Source organism: Polypterus senegalus, chromosome 5 (assembly GCF_016835505.1).
Source record: "Polypterus senegalus isolate Bchr_013 chromosome 5, ASM1683550v1, whole genome shotgun sequence".
Lineage (NCBI taxonomy): Eukaryota > Metazoa > Chordata > Cladistia > Polypteriformes > Polypteridae > Polypterus > Polypterus senegalus.
Genome location: NC_053158.1, coordinates 181,148,271 through 181,176,010, shown reverse-complemented (window position 1 = coordinate 181,176,010; position 27,740 = coordinate 181,148,271). Strand labels below are relative to the sequence as shown.

At 38.1% G+C, this 27,740-nt stretch overlaps 1 protein-coding gene across 1 annotated transcript in view; it reads left to right on the top strand.

Annotated features, from left to right (window-relative positions):
- The window catches only part of vipr1b (vasoactive intestinal peptide receptor 1b), a 239,703-nt gene extending 212,718 nt beyond the window's left edge, over nucleotides 1–26,985 (top strand). Inside the window, exons 10-13 of the mRNA XM_039753682.1 lie at nucleotides 949–1,040; nucleotides 8,208–8,337; nucleotides 23,048–23,089; nucleotides 25,583–26,985. Of these exons, the coding sequence (XP_039609616.1) occupies nucleotides 949–1,040; nucleotides 8,208–8,337; nucleotides 23,048–23,089; nucleotides 25,583–25,774 (456 nt within the window). The 3' untranslated portion in view covers nucleotides 25,775–26,985. The remainder of the gene's footprint in view (nucleotides 1–948; nucleotides 1,041–8,207; nucleotides 8,338–23,047; nucleotides 23,090–25,582) is intronic.
- The last annotated feature ends 755 nt before the right edge of the window (nucleotides 26,986–27,740 follow it).

The window sequence follows — 27,740 nt, the reverse complement described above, 5'->3', positions numbered from 1 at the left end:
TATCAAGGTGAAAGTTAAAGTCATATTTTATGTATTTTTTTCAGACAGCAGAGATAAATTGTCTGATAAATGAACGTCAGTTGTCACCATTGTTACTCACAAATAAAAGGCTATTGACCATCCTAAAAAGACAGCTTGAGTCAATCTTATAAATAATGTTTCTTAGATCAGGGAGAACTGGAGCATTGTCCAGTTCTGGTTCTTTGCCTAAAATGAAATGCTATTTTCCAGGGACCGTCTGGTTTTATAGAGTCCCAACTGGAATAGGCCGGACCAGGTCAGGGTGCCATGAATAGAGTCATTTGCCTTCACTGGTGGGCTTCTCAGAGCTGTGAGTAGAAAAGGAGAGACAGCAGGAGTGCCCCCTCTTGTCCCAGAGTGGTAACACTTACCTCAGCAAATCCAGTTCTATTTTAATCGCAGTTCCTAATTTATTATTGACATTCATGATGTTCATAATGTGTGAGCATGGTGCGGATGTCTTCAGTGGGCGTAGTGAACTGAGGTGAGGAGGGGACTCTTGAACTTCAATATCCTGGGCCCCATGGGGGTCTTTATCCAGGCTTGCTCCTAACAATTGCAAGACACACTTATGCTTATCTTTTCAGTTCCATTTGGAATGTATCATCATGTGCACTTGATTATGATTTCATTTCATTTTATGCAATTTTGTAATTCAAATTGGATTTGAAAATAAAAATTTATAAATATTTATGAACCTTTGATAAATTAGACCCATTGTGTGTTGGTGGAACTGCTGGGGACTGTTAGGAAGAATATTCTAAATATGATGCAACAAAATGCTGATATCATACCTGAAAAGCAGCTTACTAGTCTGAATCAAAGCAAAAGAAATGATAAGTGAATACCAAAAAAGCATAAAAGATGTCAAAAGTTGACTAATAGAATGACTGATCACCTTTGTCTTATTTTATTTTATTGTTTCAGATTAATTTCATTCTTTTCATCTGTATTATTCGAATACTGATCCAAAAGCTTCATTCTGCTGATGTTGGAAAAAACGAGTCCAGCCAGTATTTGTGAGTATGGCAATCAGAGACGTTCTCTGTTTATTTTGTTCTGAATGAGACTTTTTCATAGCAAATTTATGAAAGAGATTAAAATACTAAGCAAAGCTTTAAAAACTAAGTAAAATACACAGTAATGTGAATAACTTTGAGCATGAGTCTGAATGTGAAATAAATATTCTTCATTTCTATTTTTAATTGGTTAATGATTCATTTATGGGTGATAAAATCTGTAACTTCTAAGAATCCATCATTTTTGGTTTATACGGTATACTTATTGTCTCAGAACTAAGTCAAAATGGATGCTAAAACCAGTAAAATCAAGTATGATGCTGTCATTTAATTTCTAAAGAGAGATGCCATCTGCTGTATATGCTATCAGAGATTTACTTTCCCCTATTCAATGATTATGAGGAACAAAGAATTTTTTTTCAAGATGATCCAAGATATATTAAACTAAGTTGTAATGATCCCATTACCTAGATGTTCACGGGTGCAGTCTAAGAAGTTGTGATGTCTGATACCATCAACATTAAATAATGGTGTGACAGTTCTCTTCATCTTCATGATTGTGCATAACCTAAAAGTTTTTCTTTACTTGATCATGGTGTACTCTGGCTTTGAAACCTTTAATGTTGCAGTTAATTAATTGTAGCAGTTAGGCATTGGCAATAGATTCCATTGGCTGTCTGGTTTTGGACCTGTTTTTCTAGCTTAGTATTTGGATTCTTCTCTTGTTTCCATATCTCATCTTTTCTGTGCCCAATGTTATGATAAATTCATTTTTAATTTTATTTTCTGTTTTTGAAATAAGACCTTTTTTGGCACATTGCAATTTCTTGGTAGTTTTTGAAAATGCAAATTCTTTATCTGTATTACAGTATGTTACAGTTTGCTCTTTCCCAGGCTTACATGTATTTTCATTTTTACATCAATATCAATTATGAATTAATTTTGCTTATTATTTATTATTTCTGTTTAAATACAATTTAAATACACAGTAATTTTCTGTGTTTTGTGGTTGGAGCCCTAGGAGGTGGGGCCACACTGGTGTCACTTCTACTGAGTCCTCATTCTAGCTTTAAGTCTGCCAGAAAGAGAATAACCAGCAGGTTTTTTTTTTTAATTTTTAAAGCTAAAATATCTTTATTGACATCATGATTCAAACATTTAATGGTCAGTGAGGACATTTCCTGTTTGTCTTAGTTCAGAGTGTGTTTTGTTTAGTTTATTTGGTATTGTTGTTTGGTATTTGTCTTCTAGTTTTGACTTAGTTTTGATTCTACCTACATATTTCTCCTGGTCCCTTTTAAAAATATTATTTGATTTTTACTCTGTAATGGTAGGATGAACAAGACTAGTCAACTCAACTTAATTTTATTGTCATTCTTTCACATACATAATATATGATTGAACAAAATTTCATTCCTCACAGTCCCCGGTGCATCTGTAAAACAACATATATTTGATATACACCATAACATTACCAAAATCCAGAACAATAATACAATATAACAAGACTAGAGATGCAGGACTATAAAGCTTGAACAATGCTCGATATCCATATTAAAGTACAGAGTGCAAACTGACAGCACATAATTGGGAGAGTGTTATAGGGATATGGTACTCGGTGACATGTAGGAGTTCAGAAGTCTGACAGCTTGGAGAAAGAAGCTGTTTTAGGACCTGTCTGTGCTGGTTCTAATGCTGCGGTATCTTCTACCTGACGGCAGGAGATCAAAAAGTGTGTGTGATGGGTTAGAGATGTCTTTCACAATGCCATAGGCTCTATGCAGAAAGAGTGTCTGAAAGATATCCTGGATTGAGGAGAGGGAGACCCCTATGATCCTCTCAGCGGTCCTCACTACATGCTGTAGAGTCTTGCGCTCATGGGCTTTGCGGTTCCAAAAAACACAGTGATACAGTTTTTCAGAATGCTCTCCATATTTCCTGTGTAAAATGTGGTAAGAATGTGTTGTGGTAAGCTGATTCGCTTCAGTCTCTGTAAAAGAAAGATCCATTGTTGTGCCTTCTTGACAATAGATTTGGTGTTGATTGTTCAGGAGAGGTCATTACTAGTAAAGGATCTAGTAGGGTATAAGCCAATTACCAAAGCTGCATGCATCGTGACTCTTATTTTTTTTCTCTATTGTGCATATCTGCAAAGCCTGTGAATATGCAAGACTGCCAACACAAACGGGAATCTAAATTTATAAATAAAATTACAAGAATGTTTGAAGTTGCAAAAGTTTATCAAATGTTGATGATTGACTCTATTACACTTAATACCAAGGTCAACACTTTTTGATCATTCCTTGTAGAGCATCCACCAACTTTTCAAACAGTCATCCATCCATCCATTTTCTAACCCGCTGAATCCGAAAACAGGGTCACGGGGGTCTGATGGAGCCAATCCCAGCCAACACAGGGCACAAGGCATTTTCAAACATTCTTGTTCTATTATAGAGCCAATCCCAGGAGCATCATGCATAAAAGTGGAGCCAGTCCTGCATGGGTTTTCAGTGTATTACTAAATCCCACCACGACATTTTTGTGTCAACATTTAACCCAACACACAAATCCGTGGGATGAAACTTAACTCCTCAGAGAACATCCACATAGATATGGAGACGGCATGCAGACTGCATACAAATAGTGGCAGGTGTTCGTTCAAGGGTTAGTTCTTAACTTACAGTATTTATGTTACGTCTGGGATAAGATCCTGCTCCCTACAGTCTTGTAATGGAAAGAGTTGCTTTTCTGTGTGCAACAGGTGGCATTCAGAATTTAATTATAAAAGCTAATGTCATAATGTCCCTGTCAAAAGTATTATCTAGATACATACATACTACCCAGAAAGCTTTCAAGAATCTTCAACTTAAAAAGTGTATATAGTTGATTCCATCATGCATTGCTTAAATGTTAGAATGTTACATTGTAGGTATTGAAACCAATCAGTGAATTACAACTCAAAAGTAACTGTTCTTATATTTCCAAAATTCATTATTATGAATTAATGTTAAAAAAATTGATATGAATAAACACTCTGCAGCCATTTGAAACAGCCATCTTGTATGAAGTGCATTGTTTCTTCAATTATTTCAAAGCTGGTATCATGATTAAACAGTTTATCAAAAAACTTACTATGCCACGTGCCATAGGTTATTGTTATTTTATTCACTCATATCTACAAACTGTTTTTGCATTTTGTAATTCCACCTCTGATAAATTGTTGTCAAAAGATTTTTAAATTCCTACCCACCAATGTCCTTAAGGCAGGGAAATAATGAAGCTCAAACATGGTTTGAGGTTCTCATCACTCAACATGGCCATTGCCTTTTAGCTAGAAATGAACAGCAGCATAAATCTCTGCTGTTTTTCTTCCTGTCAGTAGTTGTCAGTATGTTTTTGTCAACTGAATTTCAGTGCTTTGCACAAAGTTAGGCAGCCATTATTGCAGCCGTGTCTATTGTGCTGTCCATTTTCCTGTGTCGCTAAACAAAGTCAGTCAGTTAGTCATTATCCAACCCGCTATAAGTCCAATTAATTATTCTTTTCACTGTTGTTTAATGCATACCACCACTTAATCACTGTCTTGAACCTGGATTTGTAGCAACTTAGTATTTTCCTTTTTAAATGTGCTGTATTTGTCTATTAGGACAAGTCCTTTTACCTTGACTTTTACTGAGCAGTTCTGCTGTGGCTTTTGGGATGTGTGGCATGATGAGCATAACGTGTGCCGCCAAGAGACGTGACTCAGGAACTTAGTAGGGCTAAACAAGGTCTTCATAGTAATACGGCAGCGTGTATTTGCATTGATAATTTACTTCAAGATGCCAATGCAAAAAAATGGGCATTGTTAGACAGTGGAATATCCTATGGTCCAATACCCCAGAAGTGGTTATTCCATGGACAAAGACTTTAATAGAAATCTTCCTGGCTGATAGGTAGCAGCACCCAGGGCTACTTGGGTGGGGGCATCACCCCCTCAACTGAACTGTCCCACGACCTCAGTTCTGTATCATGGGACTTTTTGAACATGTTCTCCAAATCATAGTAGTTTTCATCTTAAAAAACAGTTACATTTTCTTGCTGGATAAGATAACTACACTTACTCGTAATTCATATGAAAACAACATTTTGGTACAGCGGTCATCCAGTTCATACTGACTCCATTCCATATTAAACCGAAACAAGTAGGAATGAAGAGAACAGCTTTTGTAATTTTTAAATAATCTCTTCTAGTAATTTCTCAGTGTTCTTTTTTGTCAGTAATGGGGGAGAGGGCATTACTGGAAGTTCTATTCTTGTTTTAAGTGCATACTGTTTTTTAGCAAGTGAATTGAGATTCCGAATTAGTTATGAATATTCCATGTGTAGCACTTTTATCTTGCATTAATGGTTAAAAATATATTGATATGAAGATCTATAAAAGATGTACCCTATTAGCTTTTTTGTAGCTGAGATTATTAATCAAATAACAAAATATCAATTAATTAAATACAACTGTGATTGATTTTCAAGTAACAAATGTATGCAATTAATATTTGCTATTAGGTCAATGTTTATTGGGACCAAAAGTGAAAGTAAAGTTTCAGTAGGGTAGTTGCAACAGCTCAGCTTGAATATAAAGATTATTGTCCCCCACAAAATTTCAGGTGCCTCCCATTTTTCCCTAATGTAACCCCTGGCTGCAGGTACTGGTCAAAAGACTGCCTCACTTATAGCCTTATTCTTTATTTTGAACCATGTACATGTCCTAGGCCCAGTAAACTTGATATGTAAGTTAAGCCTTTTAGGATCCTTATGACTGCATTAACCCCCTATTCCCCACCACTACATTTCAGAATGAAAGTGAGATAACTGGTGGCTCTCATGGCCGAGCTCTGAAGAAGGTTGGCATGATCTGTCCTGGTAGTAAGACAGGACCCAGTAGTGCATCATCAATATAGTCATACAAACATATACCCACACTCACTCATGCTCATGGCTTCAACTAGCTGGATTTCATCTGACCTTGGTTAGTTTTGTTTTAGTATCTCTGTGCTTGCTGAAGAGCAGATACACTGTATTCATTGTAAGTTTATTTTGCTTGTGAAATTGTGTGCTGAAGTGAGTAACGGGTCTGTGGCACAAACAGTGCAGTTCAGGTTTGGTGGATGTGGGTGCCTGCTGTAGCAATTTTGAGTGGCCAAGGGGTGTTTAATTGGGAAATTGGATATTCACATGTCACATGCAAACATGACTAGTTCAGCCAGTTTCCTCATTGGCACTCCATGGGTCATTAATGGAAGCACCTACACATAATAGTATAAAGAAGGCCAGAGAAGAGCGATAAGGATGTAAAAGAAAAGGAGAGCAAAAGAAAAAAAAGGAATCAAGGAAGTCAGAATAATGGAAAAAGAGAGGGAAAAGAATCGGTTGAAGCCAGCGTGGTATGAAGACAGTGAAGTGGTCAAAGGAAGCACCACAAAGGAAGCCAAGGCAGATTCACTCCTGGGGTGGACCTGATTGCTCCTGCTGAAGAACAGAGAACAAAGATGATTGTGTGGTCCGTGCAGCAACTCCAAACTAGTTATGCTTAATGGTTACTGGATGATGCAAGCGTTTTCAGGGGATTCAGAAAGTGTTCAGAGCCCTTCACTTTCTCCATGCTTTATTGTGCAGACAATGGATACATTTTAAATTTTTGCCTCTCATCTTACACTCAATAATCCAAAACTACAAAGTGAAAACATCTTTTCAGAAAAGTTAGCAAATGTAATGTGAAGGCATCTGAATATTTCTGTATCCATTGTATGTGTGTTAGATGGGGACGAATTCACTCTTTTTTATCTTGCTGTTTAATATTTTGTTCTTTGATAATGTTCAGGATATTTATGCAATTATTTGATGGTAGATACACAAGTGGCAATAAATAAAGTGATTGCTGTCACTTTCACATTCAGTGTCATTTGCACCCATGCCCTCTCCATTGATTGTTAACAGTTTGTATTCTTATACAATTAAGTGTATGACTGCAAAATCAAAAGAAAATAGTGAGTTAAAGAGAAAATGAGAAAACAGATTTTAAAGCTATAGCAAATAATTCTTAATTTCTTACAAATGTAAAGATTATGCTGATGTACTTTCCTGAATGCTATAAAAGAAATGGAGAAAAGGTCACCTGATTAAAGAATAAGTTCAGTTAACTGTCACTGATTGTGAAACTGGTTGGAATGAAAACCTGCAGCTGTAGGACTGAACTTAAAATTTAATGGTTTAATAAGTGAGTGGTAGACTAGAAATTTTTTTAAAGTATTTCTTTTGAGAAAAGAAAGTTAAACCTTACTTATTGTTATTTGTATATGGTATTTGTTTGTGAGAGAGCGCTACAGTGATATGGCACCCATCCACGTTCTGCCTGTTGGTGATGGGGTAGGCATTGACCCTAAAATGGAAACTAAATTAGAAACTGAATGAATTAAAGGGTAAAACAGACACCTTTCAGTTTGTATTTTAAAACTGGGATTTCTATGTAATCAGTTTGTATCATTTTTAGCCAATAAAAAGGCTCTAAATTATTACTGTCAAGGAAAAAACTCCCATCAACTATTTTTCATGCTATCAGGTGACCAAGTAAGAAATTAAAGCGGATTCTTCTAATAAACAAGAAAAACACATTGCAGATCTCCCTTGGCCCTTTGCTACAATTAGCAATGCATGAAGATCAGCAGATTTTCTTTACGGCTCCTTTTAAATAATTTCTGTGGGACTACTTTATTCTCAGAAAGAAAAATTCAACTATTGAAAGTGGGACACATTACAGTAAAGAGATGAACTGCTACAATATTAATTTGCTTATACAAATATTTTTTGCTCTTCCCAAAAATTATCCTTTTTTCACCAAAATAAAAAAAGGAACAAAAACTTAGGAGTGTAATCAGAATAATGTTTTATAAAAGTTTGTCTATTTGCAGCTTTCTTATCATAGAAAGGTCACTTGTCTTTGGTAACAGGCTACCCTTGTGTATTGAAACCTTGTAATCGATCAATAAAATAATCTATTTCTGTGGAGGAAATTGAGTATTAAAGGGCATACAAATGTTAACAGCATTTCTGTGGTTATTCTGTTAAAAATAATAAAAACACATTGATAAGTATACATACAGTAATTATTGTCTCATTGCTGCTTGACAGGAGGCTGGCAAAGTCCACGTTATTGCTGATTCCGCTGTTTGGAGTCCATTATATCATTTTTGCTTTCTTTCCGGAACATGTCAAGAAGGAGTTGAAGATGATATTTGAGCTCATTGTTGGCTCGTTTCAGGTACGTTATAATCTTTTTTTCTCAAGTACGTTTATTCTAAATTGTAACAGAGTATTCCCTGACAAAGCTCCTTTCATTTGACATAAAAAATCTGAAGTGATTCCAAACTATACAGGGTAAGTCAAAATTATGTTAACATTTGAATGGCGGAAACAATTTATTCTCAAAACATACTTCATATGTGCAAGATGATTTACAGGAATGTCTCAACCTGTTTGCCATCATATTCAACACATAAAAACCAATGAGCAACAGTACCATTTAAAGCCTGGACACACATTTTGCGAGGAATAGATGATACCACAGTCAGTTTTCTGTCCTTCAGGTCATTGATATCACAAACTTTTCTGCTATACACGCGCTTCTTCACCATACCCCATAACCAGAAATCACAGGGTGTCAAATCAGGGGAGTGTGGAGGCCATGGTAATCCATTGACCTGGAAAGGTGTGGTCGAGATAAAAAAAATCCATTAGTGTTAACATAATTTTGACTCAACCTGTATTAAGGTAAGTCTTTTGAGGCACAAAATAGAAATACAGAATAACATCAAATTAAGTGACTAAACAACACACAAAATAATCTAAACGATAAAGAAGACTAATTTCCCATTTTGCTACTGTAAATCCGACACATCTTTCAACTCGGCTCATGAATGTGGACTTAATAAACAAAGAAAATTCTGCTTGTTGCCATTTGGGGAATGTAAATCACTACTGTAATTTTTTTTTAAAGAGATTCTATAGTAAGTAAGACTCAATTTTATTAGTAGTCATCTCTCTTCAAAATATTCAGGACTTATAAAAACGATTCACCCAATGGAAGTGTTCACATTTTATTTATTTATTTATTATTATTTTTTTTAAATGATTTAATTAAGGTTTTTTGATACTGATCAACAGAAAAAGACAAACTGAAAATAGATCTCTGCAAAGTGGTCTAAATTAATTCCAAATATAAAACACAAAATAATTGATCACATAAGTATTCACCCCCTTTAATATGACACACCTAAATCATCACTTGTGCAGCCCATTGGTTTTAAAGTCACAGAATTAGTTAAATGAAGATTACTGTCAGATGTCAAGGAGTATCAATTGATTATAATTAAGTGCCCTGTTAGTCCATTCATGAGTCAGAGTGGTGGCCTAACCTACACAATGAACACAAAAGAACATGTCAAGCAACTCTGTGAAAAGGTGATTGAAGAGTACAAGTCAGGGGATGGAGACAAGAAAATATCCAAGTAACTGAATATCCCTTGGAGTCCAAATAAATCAATCATTAAGAAATGGAAAGAGCGTGGCACAGCTGAAAATCATCCTAGAACAGAAAGTACACAAAAAGTGAGTTTCTGTGCAAGAAGACAAGTGAAGGAGGCCACCAGGACACCTGTTATAACTCTGAAGGAATCAAGGCTGAGAATGAAGAGACTGTGCAGACAAGTGTTGTCCAGGTGTTTCACCAATCACTCCATAAAGAGTGGCAACGAGAACGTGCTCATGACATCTCAGCTAGACTTGGTCAAAGTACTCATAGGAGACTTGTAAAATGACCTGGAAGAAGGATGTATGGCCCCATGTGACCATAATTGTGCAGTGTTTGGCTTACTGGTGGCCTAAAAGCTTCCTATCAGAAACACACCATCCCCAGCATGAAGCAAGGTGGTGGCAGCATCATGCTGTGGGGATGGCTTGTGAGGTTAAAATGAATGCAGCTAAATACATTGAAGTCCTGGAGGAAAACCTGAAGCAGTCTGCAGGAATGCCTTTGGAGATTTATTTTCTAGCAAGACAAAAACTCCAAGCATAAAGCCACAGCTATGTAGGATTAGCTTCAAAACAACAATAGTAAGGCCTAATAGAGTGGCCAAGTCAGAGTCCAGATCTCAATCCATCTTAGAATTTGTAGCTGGTTTTGTCAAAGGCTGTTCACTCCCATTCCCCATGCAACCTGACAGAGCTTGAGCAGTTTTGCAAAGAAGAATGGGGCAAAATTGCAGTGTCCTGATGTTCAAAACTGGCAGAGACCTGAGCCCACTGTGGTATAGTGGGTCTGAGGCTTAAAAGAAAAGGCCAAGTTTTTAAATAAATAATCTTTGCACTCACAGTTTATAGAGGGGGCATGGTAGTGTGGCTGGAGAGGTTCTCAGACAAGACGTGGCTCAGGTGTTTCCTCGCTTAAGTGCACAGGTGAGGAATTCGTAATTGATGCCAAGAGCTGCTAATCGCCGCACCTGTGCCACGTCCCCATTTTAAATAGGAGAAGCGCAAGTGTGGAGGAGAGAAAGAAAAAAGAACCGAGGTTAAAGGAGGAAGAAGGGGAAGCTGGAAGCGAAGGAGCCGGTGCTTGTTTGAGTGAGCAAGCGAACTGTATTAACGACAGGCAGCAGGGAAAAGAGCCCCGTAGTGGAGTGTTTGGCCCACAATCGGGGGCAGAAAGTACTGGTCACTCCTACTGAATGCTTATGAGGAGCAGGAGTGACCGGTAGGTGGTTGGCTCGCCATATCAGGCAGTGGGAGTCGGAGGACAGCTTGAGCATCCTGGTCACTGGAGAACCCAAGTCTCCGTCTGGATGAGCTGAAAGAAGCCAGGGATCAGGAAGCTACCAAACCAGCAGGAAGAGAAGGTCAGCTGCAGGTAGGGCGACTCTCCTGGCTCAGGGCCCTGATGGGAGAAGCAGGGGAGCCGTCAGTTGAAGAAGACACCATGTTATATTTTAAAAAAGGGACTGCTTCCAGCCAGTATTTTAACCTCATTTTTAAAGGATTTATTTATTGGATTTTAACCTCCACATTTTCACTGTTTTTAATGGATTATTTATTTATTGACTTTTAGAAGTACTGCACTTGTTTTGAACACTTTTTGCTTTTGATTGTTTTAAAATAAAATCACTTCTGCACTTTGCACCTTTCCGCCTTGCTTCGTTTTGGTGTCCTCATTGTCCAGCTCATCCACTTAATTTATCGACGTTGTTGGGTTCAAGAGCTCCCAAAATGGAAGTGGGAGCATGGAGCTGAACCCGCATCGTCACACCCACAAACACAGGGCTGTCATGGCTGCCAAAGATACTAACCTGAAGGGGGTGAGTACTTATGTGAGCAGTTATTTTGTGTTTTATATGTATAATTAATTTAGATCACTGTACAGAGATTTGTGTTCACTTTGACATTAAAGAGTTTATTTTTGTTGATCATGGAATACATTTTATTTTAACCCGTGGTTAAGATTCTCTTTTCTTGTATCATTTTGATGGCTTTGATTGTTTTTTCTATCTTATTTTAAAAAAAATACATTTTGAAAGAAAATGCAAAAAAAGCATTTTAGGCTTCATTCTGTAATGACAATTCAATCATGACGCAACTTATTTATCATTGCCAATTTATTGAGATTGCTATGCATTTAGAAAGCATAATCATCACACCTACTGTACATAAAGTAAAAAGTAAATTGTGTTTTTATAAAGAGTAACCAAACCTGTGGAATTTTTCTACTGAAGTCAATATCCTAGTCAGAATTCTTCTCATTCTAATAATTGCCATATCTTCTATGTTAAAAAAAAACAAAACAGACATCCTAATTCTTGTACTTATTTGGATTGTAAACAAACATTGTCATCTAGTAGGCGTCAGCAGTAAACAGCTAAATTCACTTAGTCCAAAATTACCCGACAAATAGCAGCAGCGTCATTTATTGCCAAATTGTCAGCATTTAGAACTTTTCAGTCCATATGCCTTGACACTGCTGTTTAAATGAAGGTGTAAACATAAAACCTGTCACTTTCTAGCCTAGAAATAGCACTGAATTGACTTACAGTAAGCCTGCATAAATCTCTTAAGTTTTAAGTTTCCCACTGATTGGTTTCCTCATTTTCCCATGGTCATTGAAAAATGTAATTGTTTGAAGAGTTATAGTGTTTATTGTGTACTGGTGACATTGGCATCACATAATGATGTAAATTTTATCTTCTTCTTCTTTCGACTGCTCCCGTTAGGGGTCGCCACAGTAGATCATCTTCTTCCATATCCTTCTGTCCTATAAATCTTGTTCTGTTACACCCATCACCTGCATGTCCTTTCTCACCACATCCATAAACCTTCGCTTAGGCCTTCCTCTTTTCCTCTTTCCTGGCAGCTCTATCCTTAGCATCCTTCTCCCAATATACTCAGCATCTCTCCTCTGCACATGTCCAGACCAACGCAATCTCACCTCTCTGACTTTGTCTCCCAACCATCCAACTTGAGCTGACCCTCTATTGTCCTCATCTCTAATCCTATCCATCCTCGTCACACACAATGCAAATCTTAGCATCTTCAACTCTGCCACCTCCAGCTCTGTCTCCTGCTTTCTGGTCAGTGCCACCGTCTCCAACCCATATAACATAGCTGGTCTCACTACCATCGTGTAGACCATCCCTTTCACTCTTGCTGATACCTGTCTGTTACAAATTACTCCTGACACTCTTCTCCATCCATTCCACCCTGCCTGCACTCTTTTTTTACCTCTCTTTCACAATCCCCAATACTCTGCATTGTTGAGCCCAAGTATTTAAACTCATCCACCTTCTTCAAGTCTACTCCCTACATCCATTCCACTAACCTCCCTCTCATTTACACACATGTATTCTGTCTTGTTCCTACTGACCTTCATTCTTCTTCTCTCTAGAGCATAGTGTCTCCTCAACCTGCTCCCTACTATCGCTACAGATGTCATCAGCAAACATCATAGTCCACGGGGACTCCTGTCTAATCCCGTCTGTCAACCTGTCCATCACCATTGCAAATAAGAAAGGGCTCAGAGCCGATCCCTGATGTAACCCCACCTCCGTCACTCCTACCGCAGACCTCACCACTGTCACACTTCCTTCATGCATATCCTGTACAACTCTTACATACTGTTCTGCCACTCCCGATTTCCTCATACAATACCACAGCTCCTGTCGAGGCACCTTGTCATATGCTTTCTTCAGGTCCACAAAGACGCAATGCAACTCCTTCTGGCCTTCTCTAAACTTCTCCATCAACATCCTCAGAGCAAACATTGCATCTGTGGTGCTCTTTCTTGGCACAAAACCATACTGCTGCTCACTAATCATCACCTCACTTCTTAATCTAGCTTCTACTACTCTATCCCATAACTTCATGCTGTGGCTCATCAATTTTATTCCACTGTAGTTACTGCAGTCCTGCACATGCCCCTTATTCTTAAATATCGGCACCAGTACACTTTTTCTTCACTCCTCAGGCATCCTCTCACTTTCCAAGATTCCATTAAACAATCTGGTTAAAAACTCCACTGCCATCTCTCCTAAACACCTCCATGCTTCCACAAGTATGTCATCTGGACCAACGGCCTTTCCATTTTTCATCCTCTTCATAGCTATCCTTACTTCCTCCTTGCTAATCCATTGCACTTCCTGATTCACTATTTCCCCATCATCTTCTCTCTCTCATTCTCTTCATTCATCAGCCTCTCAAAGTACTCTTTCCATTTGCTCAACACACTTTCCTTGCTTGTGAGTATGTTTCCATCTTTATCTTTTATCATCCTAACCTGCTGTACATCTTTCCCAGCTCAGTCCCTCTGTCTAGCCAGTCGGTACAGGTCCTATTCTCCCTCCTTAGTGTCCAGCCTCTCATACAATTCATCATACGCCTTTTCTTTAGCCTTTAGCCACCTCTCTCTTCACCTTGCGCCTTATCTCTTTGTACTCTTGTCTACTTTCTGCATCTCTCTGACTATCCCACTTCTTCTTTGCCATCCTTTTCCTCTGTATACTCTCCTGTATTTCCTCATTCCATCACCAGGTTTCCTTTTCCTCCTTCCTCTTTCCAGATGTCACGCCAAGCACCCTTCTTGCTGTCACCCTTACTACATCTGCTGTAGTTTCCTTGCTGTCTGGTAACTCTTCACTGCCACCCAGTGCCTGTCTCACCTCCTCCCTAAACTCAACCTTGCAGTCTTCCTTTTCCAAATTCCACCATTTGATCGTTGGCTCTGCCCTCACTCTCTTCCTCTTCTTGATATCCAAAGTCATCCTACAGACCACCATCCTATGCTGCTTAACTACACTTTCCCCTGCCACCCCTTTGCAGTCTTTAATGATGTAAATATTATAAAATCATTAAATATTGAAATGACAACTAACCTAAAGGTTACTAACTTTGTTAATAAATGTGCTTCATTGTTCCCATTTCAAATATTAGATTAGATTGGATAAACTTTATTAATACCAAGGAGAAATTCAAATGCATACAACAGCAGAAACATAAAAAATAAGCGTACAGACTCACAGGACTAATAGTACAGCCAATCGATAAGTAAATAAATAAATAAAAATAAAATTAACAACTACATTGGGTGGAGGCATTGAATTGCCTTTTAGACAGAAAAGACCCCCAGAAGCGCCTCTTAGCACACTGTGATGGAATAATTTTGTGGCTAAAAGTGCTCCAAGAGAGCACCTTCCAGAGGGGATGGTGGGGATTTTTCATGATGGTATCCAATTTTGCCACCATCCACTTTTCCACAACAGCTTCCAGTGTGCCCATGGTTCACCCTGTGATGGAGTGATTGATTTGGGGCTCCTTTGTGTAACAAATATTTTCAGAAGTTAACAGTCTCATGTTCAGCGTGAATGTTATCAGATTCTACTGGCCAAATACACAAATGTCACTCTATCCTACAAAATCCAGTTTTCAGTATCGAAAGCCGGAGTCCATTTTATTAGCAGGGCCAGGAATAACCCAGCACAGCACACTGATGCATGCACCCACATACCCTTGATTCAAAAGAAATGTAACGTTGATTATTTCACCAAAATGAATAACACATGCAAGAAGATCCAATAGGAAATAAAGGGTCAACGTATTAGAGCTGACCCCGTGAAATGAGTTGTAGCAGCAGCCAGTTGGGGTTAAATAGTGAGTTCGAAATGCAGTTATGTCAAATTACTTCTTCAGAAATTCTAATTAATGCAACCAATGTTTTTGTCTTGCTGAACATCTCTTAGAAATATAATGCTTATCTGTTCAATAAAAATAATTCAGCTTATGAGAGGAAAGATATTACAAAGACTATTCTGAGATTTTTATTATTTAAGTAAGGTGTTTGGAAATTGTATTCTAAACAATGCCAATGCACATAATGTGTGCTGTAGAATCTCTGTTAAAAAGAAGTAATTATATTTTACAGCTGTGGAAATTTCGAGGGCTTATTCATCTTCCTTAGGTATGATCATGAAATGTTAACAGGATCAAAGTCTGGCCAAAGTGGAAAGACAGTTCTGCTTCCTTTTGAGCATTATATGTGGTTAGTGGGGCCACATCACTTTTAAAGGACCTGATTCTCTGTTGTAGTCATAAATAGCTTTATCAAACAGCACTTATTCATCCTTACAGGAGCTGCGTAAGTGTACCAAATGTATTCTTTTAGTAGGCTCTAACGTTTCTTAACATGTGAAATCTTAAACCAATGTCAAGCATGATACCTATACAATAGATTAGGCAATAGTTGCCAGATTGTGAGCCCAATCAGCACAATACAAGAATAATAAAAATGTAAAAAAGATAACAGACCTGGACATCATGCTCAGTTATAGCTCAAGTCTTTCCCCAATCCTGGTGTGCTATTTTATAATTTGTGCATTTTGAAAATATGTGAAAAACATCACTTTTTCAAAATTTTCAGGTGGGCTATTCCTAACTTTTCCATCTATATATAGCACCACTGTGTTCTGCTTTGTATAAATTAAAGTACTTGCTGTTATATTCACATTTTGTTATTATGGTACATTTTGTTATTTTAATAACAGGGTTTTAAAGGTAAAATGTACCTGTGCGATGAAACACAGCAATTTGCCCTTACAGATCTGTTCAGAAAGCATATCTGCTTGCAGCTCTCACGGTGAATAAAGTCAATTTCACTGTGTGAAGGGATGTTTCTTGCTGAAAAGTCAGCATGCATTTCAGAATGATCTGAAAAGCAGGTTTTATCTCTGAAAATTGCCATGCCTGTGAAAATAAATGAAGAAGCTTAAAAAAACATGATGGTGCAGTGGTCCCTGCCTCATAGATCAGGGATGGACACAGGGATGGATTGTTCTGGATGCTATTGTTTCTCTTTAATTTCTAAATATTGTTGTATTAAGTTAATTGGCATCTCTAAATATATAGAGAAATATATGCAATATGTATTTGCAAGTATTCCAAACAGTATATATACTGTTTATTATGTTGCAATATTTGTTCTTATTTGTCCAGTAACCTCACAACTGTCCCTGAATTTTCTGGTGTGAATGGTCCTTTACTATTTGCCAGAAGGTAGGAGTGAGAAAATCTGACTACTACCTCATCCTATATAAAAATATGTCCCTGTAGACCAGTGACAACTTTTAGATAGATAGATATGTAAGGCACAATATGATAGATAGATAGATAGATAGATAGATATTATGTTTGTCCATTATGACAGTTTTTGCTGAATGTTGCAGTTCTAGCCATTTTCATTTAGTTCAATGGTTCAAACAAAGAAAATGAACAATGGCATGAAATCAACAAAAATGCGCCTTTCAAAGGCTCGTTACAATAATGACAAGTTACAAAGCAGCTCTGTCTTTCCGTTCTCGCAGTCAAGGAATGACACCTCCTTAGAAGTGGTTGTGCTTTTATGATGTAAGGATCAGAAGGGGAGGAGTCACTCACCGGGCAGTTTCTCAGGAATTGTGGAAGACGAGGAAGACAACACAGCGGCAGTGCCCTCTCTCAGCCACAGTGAGATTACATATTTGGGAAGACGCACAGGCATAGCAATATATTAGAGCTCCCCAACATCTGACATAAACAGGCTCAGACACAAGTTGCAAGCACCCAAAGGCTTTTATTGTGGGAAACTCTTCCAGTAATTGTTTCCCACACCACAACTAAGTACCTGCAGTGGGCTGGCGCCCTGCCCAGGGTTTGTTCCTGCCTTGCTCCCTGTATTGGCTGGGATTGGCTCCAGCAGACCCATATGACCCTGTGTTAGGATATACTGTAGCGTGTTGGACAATGACTGACTGACTGACAACTAAGTACAATACAGTTCAGTATTACAGTAGTGCTCTGTCATTTTCTCTCTTTCACTCACTCTCTGTCTGCCTCTTCCCATCTGCTCCTCCCATCAAGTGTGGTCCTTCTCCTCCCAACTCTGGTTCCCGGAGCTGAGGCAGGCGGTTTCTTTTATGTGAATCCAGGGAGTGCTTCTGCTGCCCCATAATTGTGACCTAAGACCACTTCCAGGGTAGGCTGTAGCCCAACAAAGTAGGGCCCACCTGTCCTCTCTGCGCCCCCTCTGGCGGCGCTCACGGACACCACCAGAGCTGAGCTAAAGATCTTCAGTTCCCATGATGCCCTGTGGGAATCCATGGCACTGCTGAAACCCGGGGGGCTGTCATCTAGTGATCTGGGGGAGACAATGCACTATAAATACTATCTTCACCAGTTCTTCCACTCTGAGGGCATCCCAGCTAGGTAAGGTTCCTGGCCGTCTCTCAAAATAATTATTAGTCTGATATAAATACAAAGAACTTTAAGCATTTTCTTGCTGAATAACCAACGCTGCCTTTTCAGAAGTGGTTACAGTTGGCTGGGTTAGAGTTAATTAATAGTATACATTTTGGTGGAGCCTGTAGTTAACAACAACCCCCTTTTTTCATAACACAGGAATATTATTGATTGAGTAACCATCTTTCCTGAATTGTTAGATGAGTATTTTATTAGTCTTGTCCTGGTAGATTGCTGTAAAATGAATGAGAGAAGGATGTATGTTCTGATTTTGTGTGTTCTGCATGCCAATTAATTTGAAAAAAGTGTGACATAAGATTAAGGCTTGAAAATTCTGGGTGTGGATTTTAGATTAAAGTGATATTATCTGCTCCTAGTGTGGAAGCAATTCTGTTATATATGAAGCACATCATTTTTGAAATACTGTCATAATCTTACAAACAGACTGTTTTAGTGATTATAGGAAAATTAATAATAAGCAAAAATCAGTATGACAAATTTGTGACACAAGACTATGAATTTGACACCAGGGATCAAAGATCTATCTATCAATCTACCTGAAATTTGCTTGCTTACTCCTAAGTGATCAATTAGATTTAATTTTGTGTGACCATTAAAAGATAGGCCTGTAACTATGAAGCAAAATAATTTCACAGGCTGGTTGCTCCAGTAAAGTCATAGTATTTAGTTTCAAATCATGGTAGCTGAATGTGTACGGATAAGACTTATTTTTATTAACCTTTTTTACATTTCCAGAGCTTCCAGTTACATAAAGATGTGAAGAGGCCAGGTGCCTCAGGCTTTTATTCTGGAGATTTAAAATAGCTGCATGTTCTTGATTAAACAAATTTCCTAAATAGAGGCCAATTCTTGCTGTTAATGCAACATCGTTTAATTAAGTGGCTTTTTCAGGCTCCTTTTTTTTCTGACACAATAGAAATTCGGAGATATTCAACAACCAGTTTTTTTTCAGTGCATGAAGACTAAATAAAAGCATTAGCTGCAGCTATAATCCATGTTAAGTTCAGAGAAAAGGAAGACATTTCCTAAGGATTCAGTACACGTGCCTAGCTAGCACCCGAAGTAGGCTTTGCATTCTCACACTGCAATGTGCAGGACCCCATCTACTGCCATTGCTATCTCATTCGCACCTGGAGGCCCTAAATAAAGTGATCTCCTGTTTATGCCATTTAGGTAGTGACCTCATCCCTTATCATTTTCCTGTAGGCTGCGCACTACTTAACACTGTACTATTAGTCATTTTTCAGTTTTATACTCAAAAATAAACCATATTAGTTTCGGTCATCCTGGTAGCATTGGAAAGTCCATCCACTGTGGTTCTACAGAAACTAAATGAGAGGCCTATGCAAATTTTGATTATTTTTTTTACAACTGGCATTTGTTTATTGGCTGAGACAGTTCTGTTAAAATTGTGTTTAATTTGAAAATCATTTGGTTATAATTTTCTTTAATTGAAAATTAATCACAGATTTTCCTGCTGTTATAACTGCCCAGTTGTTTTTGTCATTTTATGGTGTTGGGAAAATAATGTCTGCCACTGCTCCCTCGTGATTCTTGTCCAAAGTTTGAGTCTCTTGTACAGTCCTTGTCTGTAAGAAGTTTGAATATTCTCCCTGTGTTTGCAAGTTTTTTTTTTCCCAGGTATTCAATTTTTCCTCATACATCCCAAAAAGCTGGCATGTTAGGCAGATTGGCTTGTCTAAATTAGCCTGCATTAATGAGCCCTGCAGTGCAGTGGCACCACATCTCGGGTCCATCCTAGCTTACGTCTGATGTTTTGTGTGGAGGTACGTTTTGAACAAAATTAAATAAATACTGTGAAATCTACTCTCTCTCTCTCTCTCTCTCTAGATATATATATATATATATATATATATATATATATATATATATATATATATATATATATATACACAGTATATATAAAATCCTAAGCCTAAAAGTGCAACGATTTTATGTGACGTTTTAATGTCACATTTTTTGTCACACTTTAAATTGGGCTTATTTCAAAACCTACATATACAGTCATGGTCAAAATTAACGGCACCCCTAGAATTTTCCCAGAAAATGCACCATTTCTCCTACAAAATTGTTGCAATTACAAATGTTTTGGTATACAGATGTTTATTTCCTTTATGTGCATTGGAACAACACAAAAAGACAGAGAAAAAAAGCCAAAACTGACATCATGTCACACAGAACTCCAAAAATGGGCCGGACAAAATTATTGGCACCTTTTCAAAATTGTGGGTAAATCGTTTTATTTCAAGCATATGATGCTCGTTTGAACTCACCTGTGGCAAGAAACAGGTGCTGGCAATATAGCAATTACACCTGAAGCCAGTTAAAATGGAGAAAAGTTGACTCAACCTTTGTGTTGTGTGTCTGAGTGGGCCACACTAAGCATGGAGAACAGAAAGAAGAGCAGAGAATTGTCTGAGGACTTGAGAACAAAAATTGTGGAAAAATATCAACAATCTCAAGGCTACAAGTCCATGTCCAGAGATCTTCATGTTCCTTTGTCCACTATACGCAACATATTCAAGAAGTTCACAACAAATGGCACTGTAGCTAATCTCTCTGGACGTGGACGAAAGAGAAAAATTGATAAAAGACTGCAAAAAAGGATAGTCCGAATGGTGGATAAACAGCCCCAATCAACTTCAAAACATATTCAAGCTGTTCTGCAGACTCAGGGTGGAACAGTGTCAGCTCGAACTATCCGTCAACATCTGAACGAAATGAAACGCTATGGCAGGACTTGTGGACAGATGAGACCAAGGTAGAGCTTTTTGGTAAAGCTCATCATTCTACTGTTTATAGAAAATGGAATTAGGCTTACGAAGAAAAGAACACAGTATATACAGTCAAACATGGTGGAGGTTCTAAGATGTTTTAGGGATGTCTTGCTGCCTCTGGCACTGGATGCCTTGACTGTGTGCAAGGCATCATGAAATCTGAAGACTACCAAAAGATATTGGGGCGCAATATAGGGCCCAGTGTCAGAAACCTGGGTCTGCGTCAGAGGTCATGGGTGTTCCAGCAGGACAATGACCCCAAACATACCTCTAAAAGCACCCAGAAATGGTTGAAGACAAAGCGTTGGAGAGTTCTGAAGTGACCATCGGATCTAAATCCGATTGAACACTTATGGAGAGATGTCAAAATTGCTGTTGGGATACGGCGCCCTTCAAATCTGAGAGACCTTGAGCAGTTTGCAAAAGAAGAGTGATCGTAAATTCCAGTTGAGAGGTGTAACAAGCTTGTTGATGGTTATAGGAAGCACTTGATTTCAGTTATTTTTTCCAAAGGGCGTGCATCCAGATATTAAGTTGAGGGTGCCAATAATTTTGTCCAGCCCGGTTTTTGAGTTTTGTGTGAAATGATCTCAGATTTGGCTTTTTTTCTCTGTTTTTTTGTGTTGTTCCAATGCACATAAAGGAAATAAACGTGTATACCAAAACATTTGTAATTGAATCAATTTTGTGGGAGAAATGATGCATTTACTGGGAAAATTCCAGGGGTGCCGATAATTTTGGCCATGACTGTATATGTTTGATATCATTCTTTTCAGAATTTATCAAACTTTAATGTGATGTTGTTAGATTTTCAGGTTCTTATTATTCCGTATTTAAATTATAAACTAAAATATATCAAGAACTCACGTCCCGCGAGATGAGACTTAACCAAGAGTGCCAAAAGATTTAACCACCCCTGGGGCTGGAAATAAAAGACAAAGAGTAGGGCAGCTGCTGTACAGGCTTTTAAATGTTCAAAGTGCCATGTGAGTAAACTGTATTTACTGTGTTTCCCATTGTATCATCATTTAAGCGGAGGTTTCAGAGGAGTGACTGCGTCTCCTTGGGGTGCATTCAGCCCCCCTCTTCACAACGCGAGCGGCAAACTGGCCGCAACTGGTGGTTGGGCAAAAAATGTTTTATTGCCTATTTATTTATGTGTTTGTTTCAGTGATGCTGCATGTAACATGAAACTAGCCCTGAAATGAAAAGTATCAATTTCACTCAATAAAGCTGGGAGGCCAGACTCTAGATAGTGTGGTGATTTGCTTAGCGAATTGTTGACAGAACAGACGTAAACCTTCAGTCACCAAGCGTCACACTTATAGAAGGCATTTCAGATGCAAACTCCTAATGATGAATTTGGAGTTTTTTTAATCCGATTCGATGCGCACAGTCACAGTTTTGAGCACACATTTAGTTATTTATACTCACATTTCATGCTGTTATTATTTATTGTTCGGGCCTGGCCACTATTTGGATGGGAGACCATTTAGGAAAGCTAGGGTTGCTGCTGGAAGAGGGGTTGGTGAACCCAGCAGTAGGCACTTACCCTTTGGTCCATGTGTGGATCCCAATGCCAGGGACATTGTGCTTTAAATATGTCACCATACTTCGGATGAGACATAAAAACAAGGTCTTAACTCCAGCGTTATTAAAGCTCCCTTTGAAAAGAGTAGGGTTCATCCCGATGTCCTGGCTAAATTTCCCATCATGGCCTCATCCATTCTGGCCATTCTTTGTCTCTAACTGGCCATTTTTCTCACCCCTTCACTACCTTATATATAACGTGTGGTGAGTGTACTGACGCAATAATGGCTGCAGTCAGGTAGGTGCTACAAATAAATGGTGGCTGAAGTGGTTCTCTGTCTAAGCAATTTGAGTAAGGAGAAGTGCTTTAGAAATGTATTTATTTACTTAAATTTTGTCAAAAATATTCTTCCTTAGTTGCCAAGATATTCTTCAGTTCCCGACAACCCTGAATTGGATTCAGCAGGTTGTATATATTTAATGTTGCCTTAACACAAAAGCACACACTGCCTAATAGTAGACATGCATGTTTTTATGGTAAGTTGTGATAGGAAAGCATTAAAGAATTGTAACACTATCTCTGATAAAACTTAAGATGTGCTTCTCTAATGAGGGCTTCAGTCACAACAGACTTTGCCCATGAGATTAAACTGTAACATAATGATAATGAAGTATATTTTGGGAGCTAACCTTCATTAATTACAGTATACGTGCCATAAAATTGATATATTGTGATTCCATCTACTGGATAAAAGTTTCACATTAAGGACTGCTTTATTAAGGTTTATTATACTTGCTAATTATGCTTCTGTCTTGTAGGGCTGTGTGGTATCAATTCTTTACTGTTTCCTTAATGGTGAGGTAAGTGGCATTTTTGTTATTATTATGGTGTTTATTGCATGGAACTTGTTCTGCAAATAGCCTAAATAAATGACCAATGACCTAGAAATGGAGTTTATTTCACGTAAACTTTGATAGTCTGGCTGATATTGCTTTTTATTTTTAACTTTTAAGATGATTGTTTATAATTTCTGCATGAAATACAGTGAATTGGGAACTATTATGCACAACAACATGTAAGACGAAAAGACAGGCAAGAGAAGGAGTAAGGGAAGGAGTCTTAGGCCTCAGCTTTCTGTTAAAAACATAGACACTTGTCTCTTTTTCCCCTTTTGTCCACAATACACCAGCATTTTCAACTCAAGTAAACAAATACTTTTGATAAAGGTCTTCAGAACTAGATACTTTTTAAAACTTTGGTGCAGCATTTCATGGTGTACGGTCGAAAATAAAGATTTCTGAAAACGTGGACTCCAGTCACACTCCAGTTGGTTCATGCTTACTACTGTACATGTCTCATCCCTAATTCAATCCTTCTCCTTACAATATCCCATTCACTGATTGGTCACCCTTTACAAAAGAAAAATATATTCCAATACAATGGGCATAGAAGACTTGTTTCTCCATGGCGCTTGCCATGAAGCTTACCTGTTTGCATCTAAATTGAGTTTTGTTTAGTTTCAATTCTGCATAAATGCACAAAAGGCGAATAATTTACCAATTGGTATAGTTCTGTAATAAATCCTGTGGCTGGCAATGTTAACATTCCATCAATGATCACTGGTTTTGGGTAGTGCCAGGCATACACTGTGGGATTTTTCGAATTCATGGTAAAGGAGTTGCTCAAACTGCACAATAGAGTCATCAGTTGTATATGTGCTCAGACTGCACAAGCATGTTCGGTCCAATTGACATGGCACAATTTGGGTACTCAGACTACATACGTGTACAACACACACTCTGATGATGCTACACAATGAATTTTGGGAAATTTGTTGGTAACATCAGAAAATCAGCTTGTGTGATGGTTCACACTACACGACAACTGACTGAAATTTCTTATTTGAGAGAAATTCAGGTCATAAAATACAATTGGGCATCGCAACCCCGGTCATACTGCATATGAAACAGTGGCAAAACTAGAAGATAAGTCAGCAGCTGCAAGTAGGGTTTAAAACCATGCCAGAATCACAGAGTGTGTTCCCAGTTTAAGATGAATATGCTGTGTATAGGTGGACGACTTTGTCATTGGACACAAATACTGTAGTAAATGTTAGTGTGGATGAGGATCATTTTTGTTTAACTCTTTGAGGGCTGAATATTTTTTCCAGTTTCCTGAAAAGCACACAAAGCAATGGTTTCGCACATAAATCGATATAAAACATCTTTTGTTGCATGCCGTGGCTGCTGTCCAGTGCACATTCTGCGACTCTGGCAGCAGCGGCCGCATGGGGCAGCTCAATGACCAGCAGGAATACACGACAGGCTGGCTGCCTGGCTGTCTTCGCACAGCAGTAGCAGTCAGAGAGTGATGCAATCTGGTTTGTACCTCTTGTCATCATAAGAGGCAGTTCTCCCAGGTAAACATTGGCATAGGTGCATTACCTACATGAACATGTTCAGCACCACAATCAGCTGATGCTGGCCCCTCACTTTCGCATTTGATCTCCAGATCACATGCATCAAAAAACATAAACTCAAAGTCTGATTCATATGATGCGCAAAATGTCGTCGGCAGAGTATTTTGCTTTGCACATTCGCTTTGGCCTTTCACCAGATGTTGATGCCATTTGAGGGGTTTTTTGCTCTTCTCTACTCATGCATGCACAGAAAATCTCGGTCAAATCAACAAAGCTAACTTTAAAGATACTCAAACTAAAACATAACTGAGAGATTTGTCACAGTTTACAGCTGCCTATCGCCCTCTACCCCTGAATTTCGACAAAAGTCGACATCCGCACTGAAAGAGTTAAAAAGCAGTTTTTAAATGAGAACATAGCAGTGTGGACCTAGCTCTAGTCTGTTACTGACACTAACATGGTAACCCTATTAAGTTGGACTGTACCCAAGAAGCATTGAGGTAGTGAATAATTGGAATTGCATAATAATCCAAATCGTATTATGTAATATCTACTGCTGAATTCTGCTTTGTACACGTAATATTTCTATTGCACTATTATATTGTATTGAGGATTACTTGTGTTCTGTGTATTGTGTTGTATTTACCCACTTTTTTTGACACCCACTGCACGCCCAACCTACCTGGAAAGGGGTCTGTCTTTGAACTGAAGTTCCCAGGGTTTATTTTTCTTTTTTTTTCCCTACAGGCAGGGCCTGTTAAAGCCCATTGCGGCACTTCTTGCGAGACTTTAATAAATTGTATTGTATTGTATTGTATGACTTACAAATAGCACTCACACTTGAAATCAGATCAACTAATTTGTCCAACGGAAATACTACTAAAAACAGCTTTGCATATGTTTTTATGATACTGTCTTTGCTGCTTTGGTGCAGGTTCAATCAGAAATCAAGAGGAAGTGGAGACGATGGCATGTGGAGAGACTACTAGGCACAGACATGAAATATCACCACCCTTCCATGGGAAGCAATGGAACCAACTTTAGCACCCAGATTTCAATGCTTACGAAGTGCAGTCCAAAAGGGAGAAGGGCTTCTGGATTTCAAGCAGATTCATCTTTAGTTTAAAAGCAGTAACTACTTCATTTCGTAGAGGCTCTTGACCTGTGAATAACCACTCACTACAAAAGAGGTTTTAAAGAGGGAAATCATCTTTCATACTGATCAAAAGCTGTCTTTGAATAAGACACTATTATAGGAGTTTAAGGTTTAATGTTAATGTGACACAAGTGAATGTGACATACTCCATCGCTGTATGTCTAAATTAGTTTTGTATATACTGAAAGTCATCTGTTTTTATTTATTTTACATCCATAACACCATATTAATTACATTAAGGCTGTTTCAGAAAAGGTTTTATTTGCCAAATTATGTTATGAACATCACAGGGCAGCCTGAGAACATTAGGATTACAATTATTAAGAGTCATTACAACCAGAGTGGATATTGTAGCAACACACTTAAAATAAGGTTTAAAGTGAAAAAAAAAGAGTTTAAAAAGCAAGAAACCTGTGTCTACACTGAAGTCAAATCTAAGGCTTTTAGAATGTGAATGCCCTTTGCTGCACTATATATGTTTATGTACTTTGTTTTTCACTTGAAAAATGTGCAAGCTGTTGTTTTTTTTTTTTTCTAAATTAAGTTCTAAAATATCTTTGCATAAGGAAGCACAACATTGGCCAATTTAAAGCCACTCTCTTTAGACATAAAGTTTATATTATCCCATAGTTCTGTTTTTAGAATTACTGAATCTGTTCTTTTCAAAAACTATTAAGGCTATGGTTAACTTAAAACCCTATTTGAATTTAAATCCACTCACATCTTTTGACAATAAGGCACAGTACAATTTACTGGCCTCCTGGCTTTAATTTTCCAATATCCCAGTACTCGGTAAACATGGCAGTAAATTTGAATTTGATCTTTTAATGTAGAAGCTGCTCAAGAGCAGAAGTATGAGATCAGTCATAGGGCTGTGATCCTAACAATATTATAACACTGCAAAAGTGGGAAAGGGATCTGTTAGGAAATGGGAAACTGTTCATTTCTCAATTGGAAATAGATCTATGGACCCTTTAAAATTACCAGTTGCAGCAGGCTGCCATGCTGGTTATTGGCACACTGGTCAAGATGCCAGTCTAGCCACTGTCCATGCAGCAGTCAGAAATTTCCAAAATATACAAACAAGGTCAATTAAAAGTTTAAAGAGCATGGATATAAATAAACTTTACACATTTATTCCACTTTACCTTACAGTATATGATCAAAATATATTTCATAAATAAATTATCAGTTTTAAGGTGTAAATACAGTAATCCCTTGCTATATCGCGCTTTGACTTTCGCGGTTTCACTCTATCGCGGATTTTAAATGTAAGCATATCTAAATATATATCATGGATTTTTCGCTGGTTCGCCGCTTTCTGCGGACAATGGGTCTTTTAATTTAGGTTACATGCTTCCTCAGTTTGATTGCCCAGTTGATTTCATACAAGGGATGCTATTGGCGGTTGGCTTAAAAGCTACCCAATCAGAGCATGTATTACATATTAACTAAAACTCCTCAATGCTATAAGATATGCTTCCCGCGTGGCGCTTGTTTGCTTCTCTCTATCTTTCTCACTCTCTCTGCCTGACGGAGGGGCTGTGAGCAGAGGGGCTGTTTGCACAGAGGACACGGACGCTCCTCTACAAAATGCCGCTTTATCGCGGTGCTTCTGTATACTTAAAAGCATGTATTGATTTTTTGATTGTTTGCTTTTCTTTTGCTCTCTCTGACATTTTCTGCTCCTGACGGCGCTCCTTTAAAGATAAGATATATTTGCTTTCTTTTAATTGTGAGAAAGAACTGTCATCTCTGTCTTGTAATGGAGCACAGTTTAAACGTTTGACTAAAGGGTGTTATTTCATGTCTAGAGGGCTCTAATAACGTTAACAGTGTGGGAGAGTTTATAAGGGCTTAAAATATATAAAAATAACCATACAAACATATGGTTTCTACTTCGCGGATTTTCACCTATCGCGGGGGGGGTCTGGAA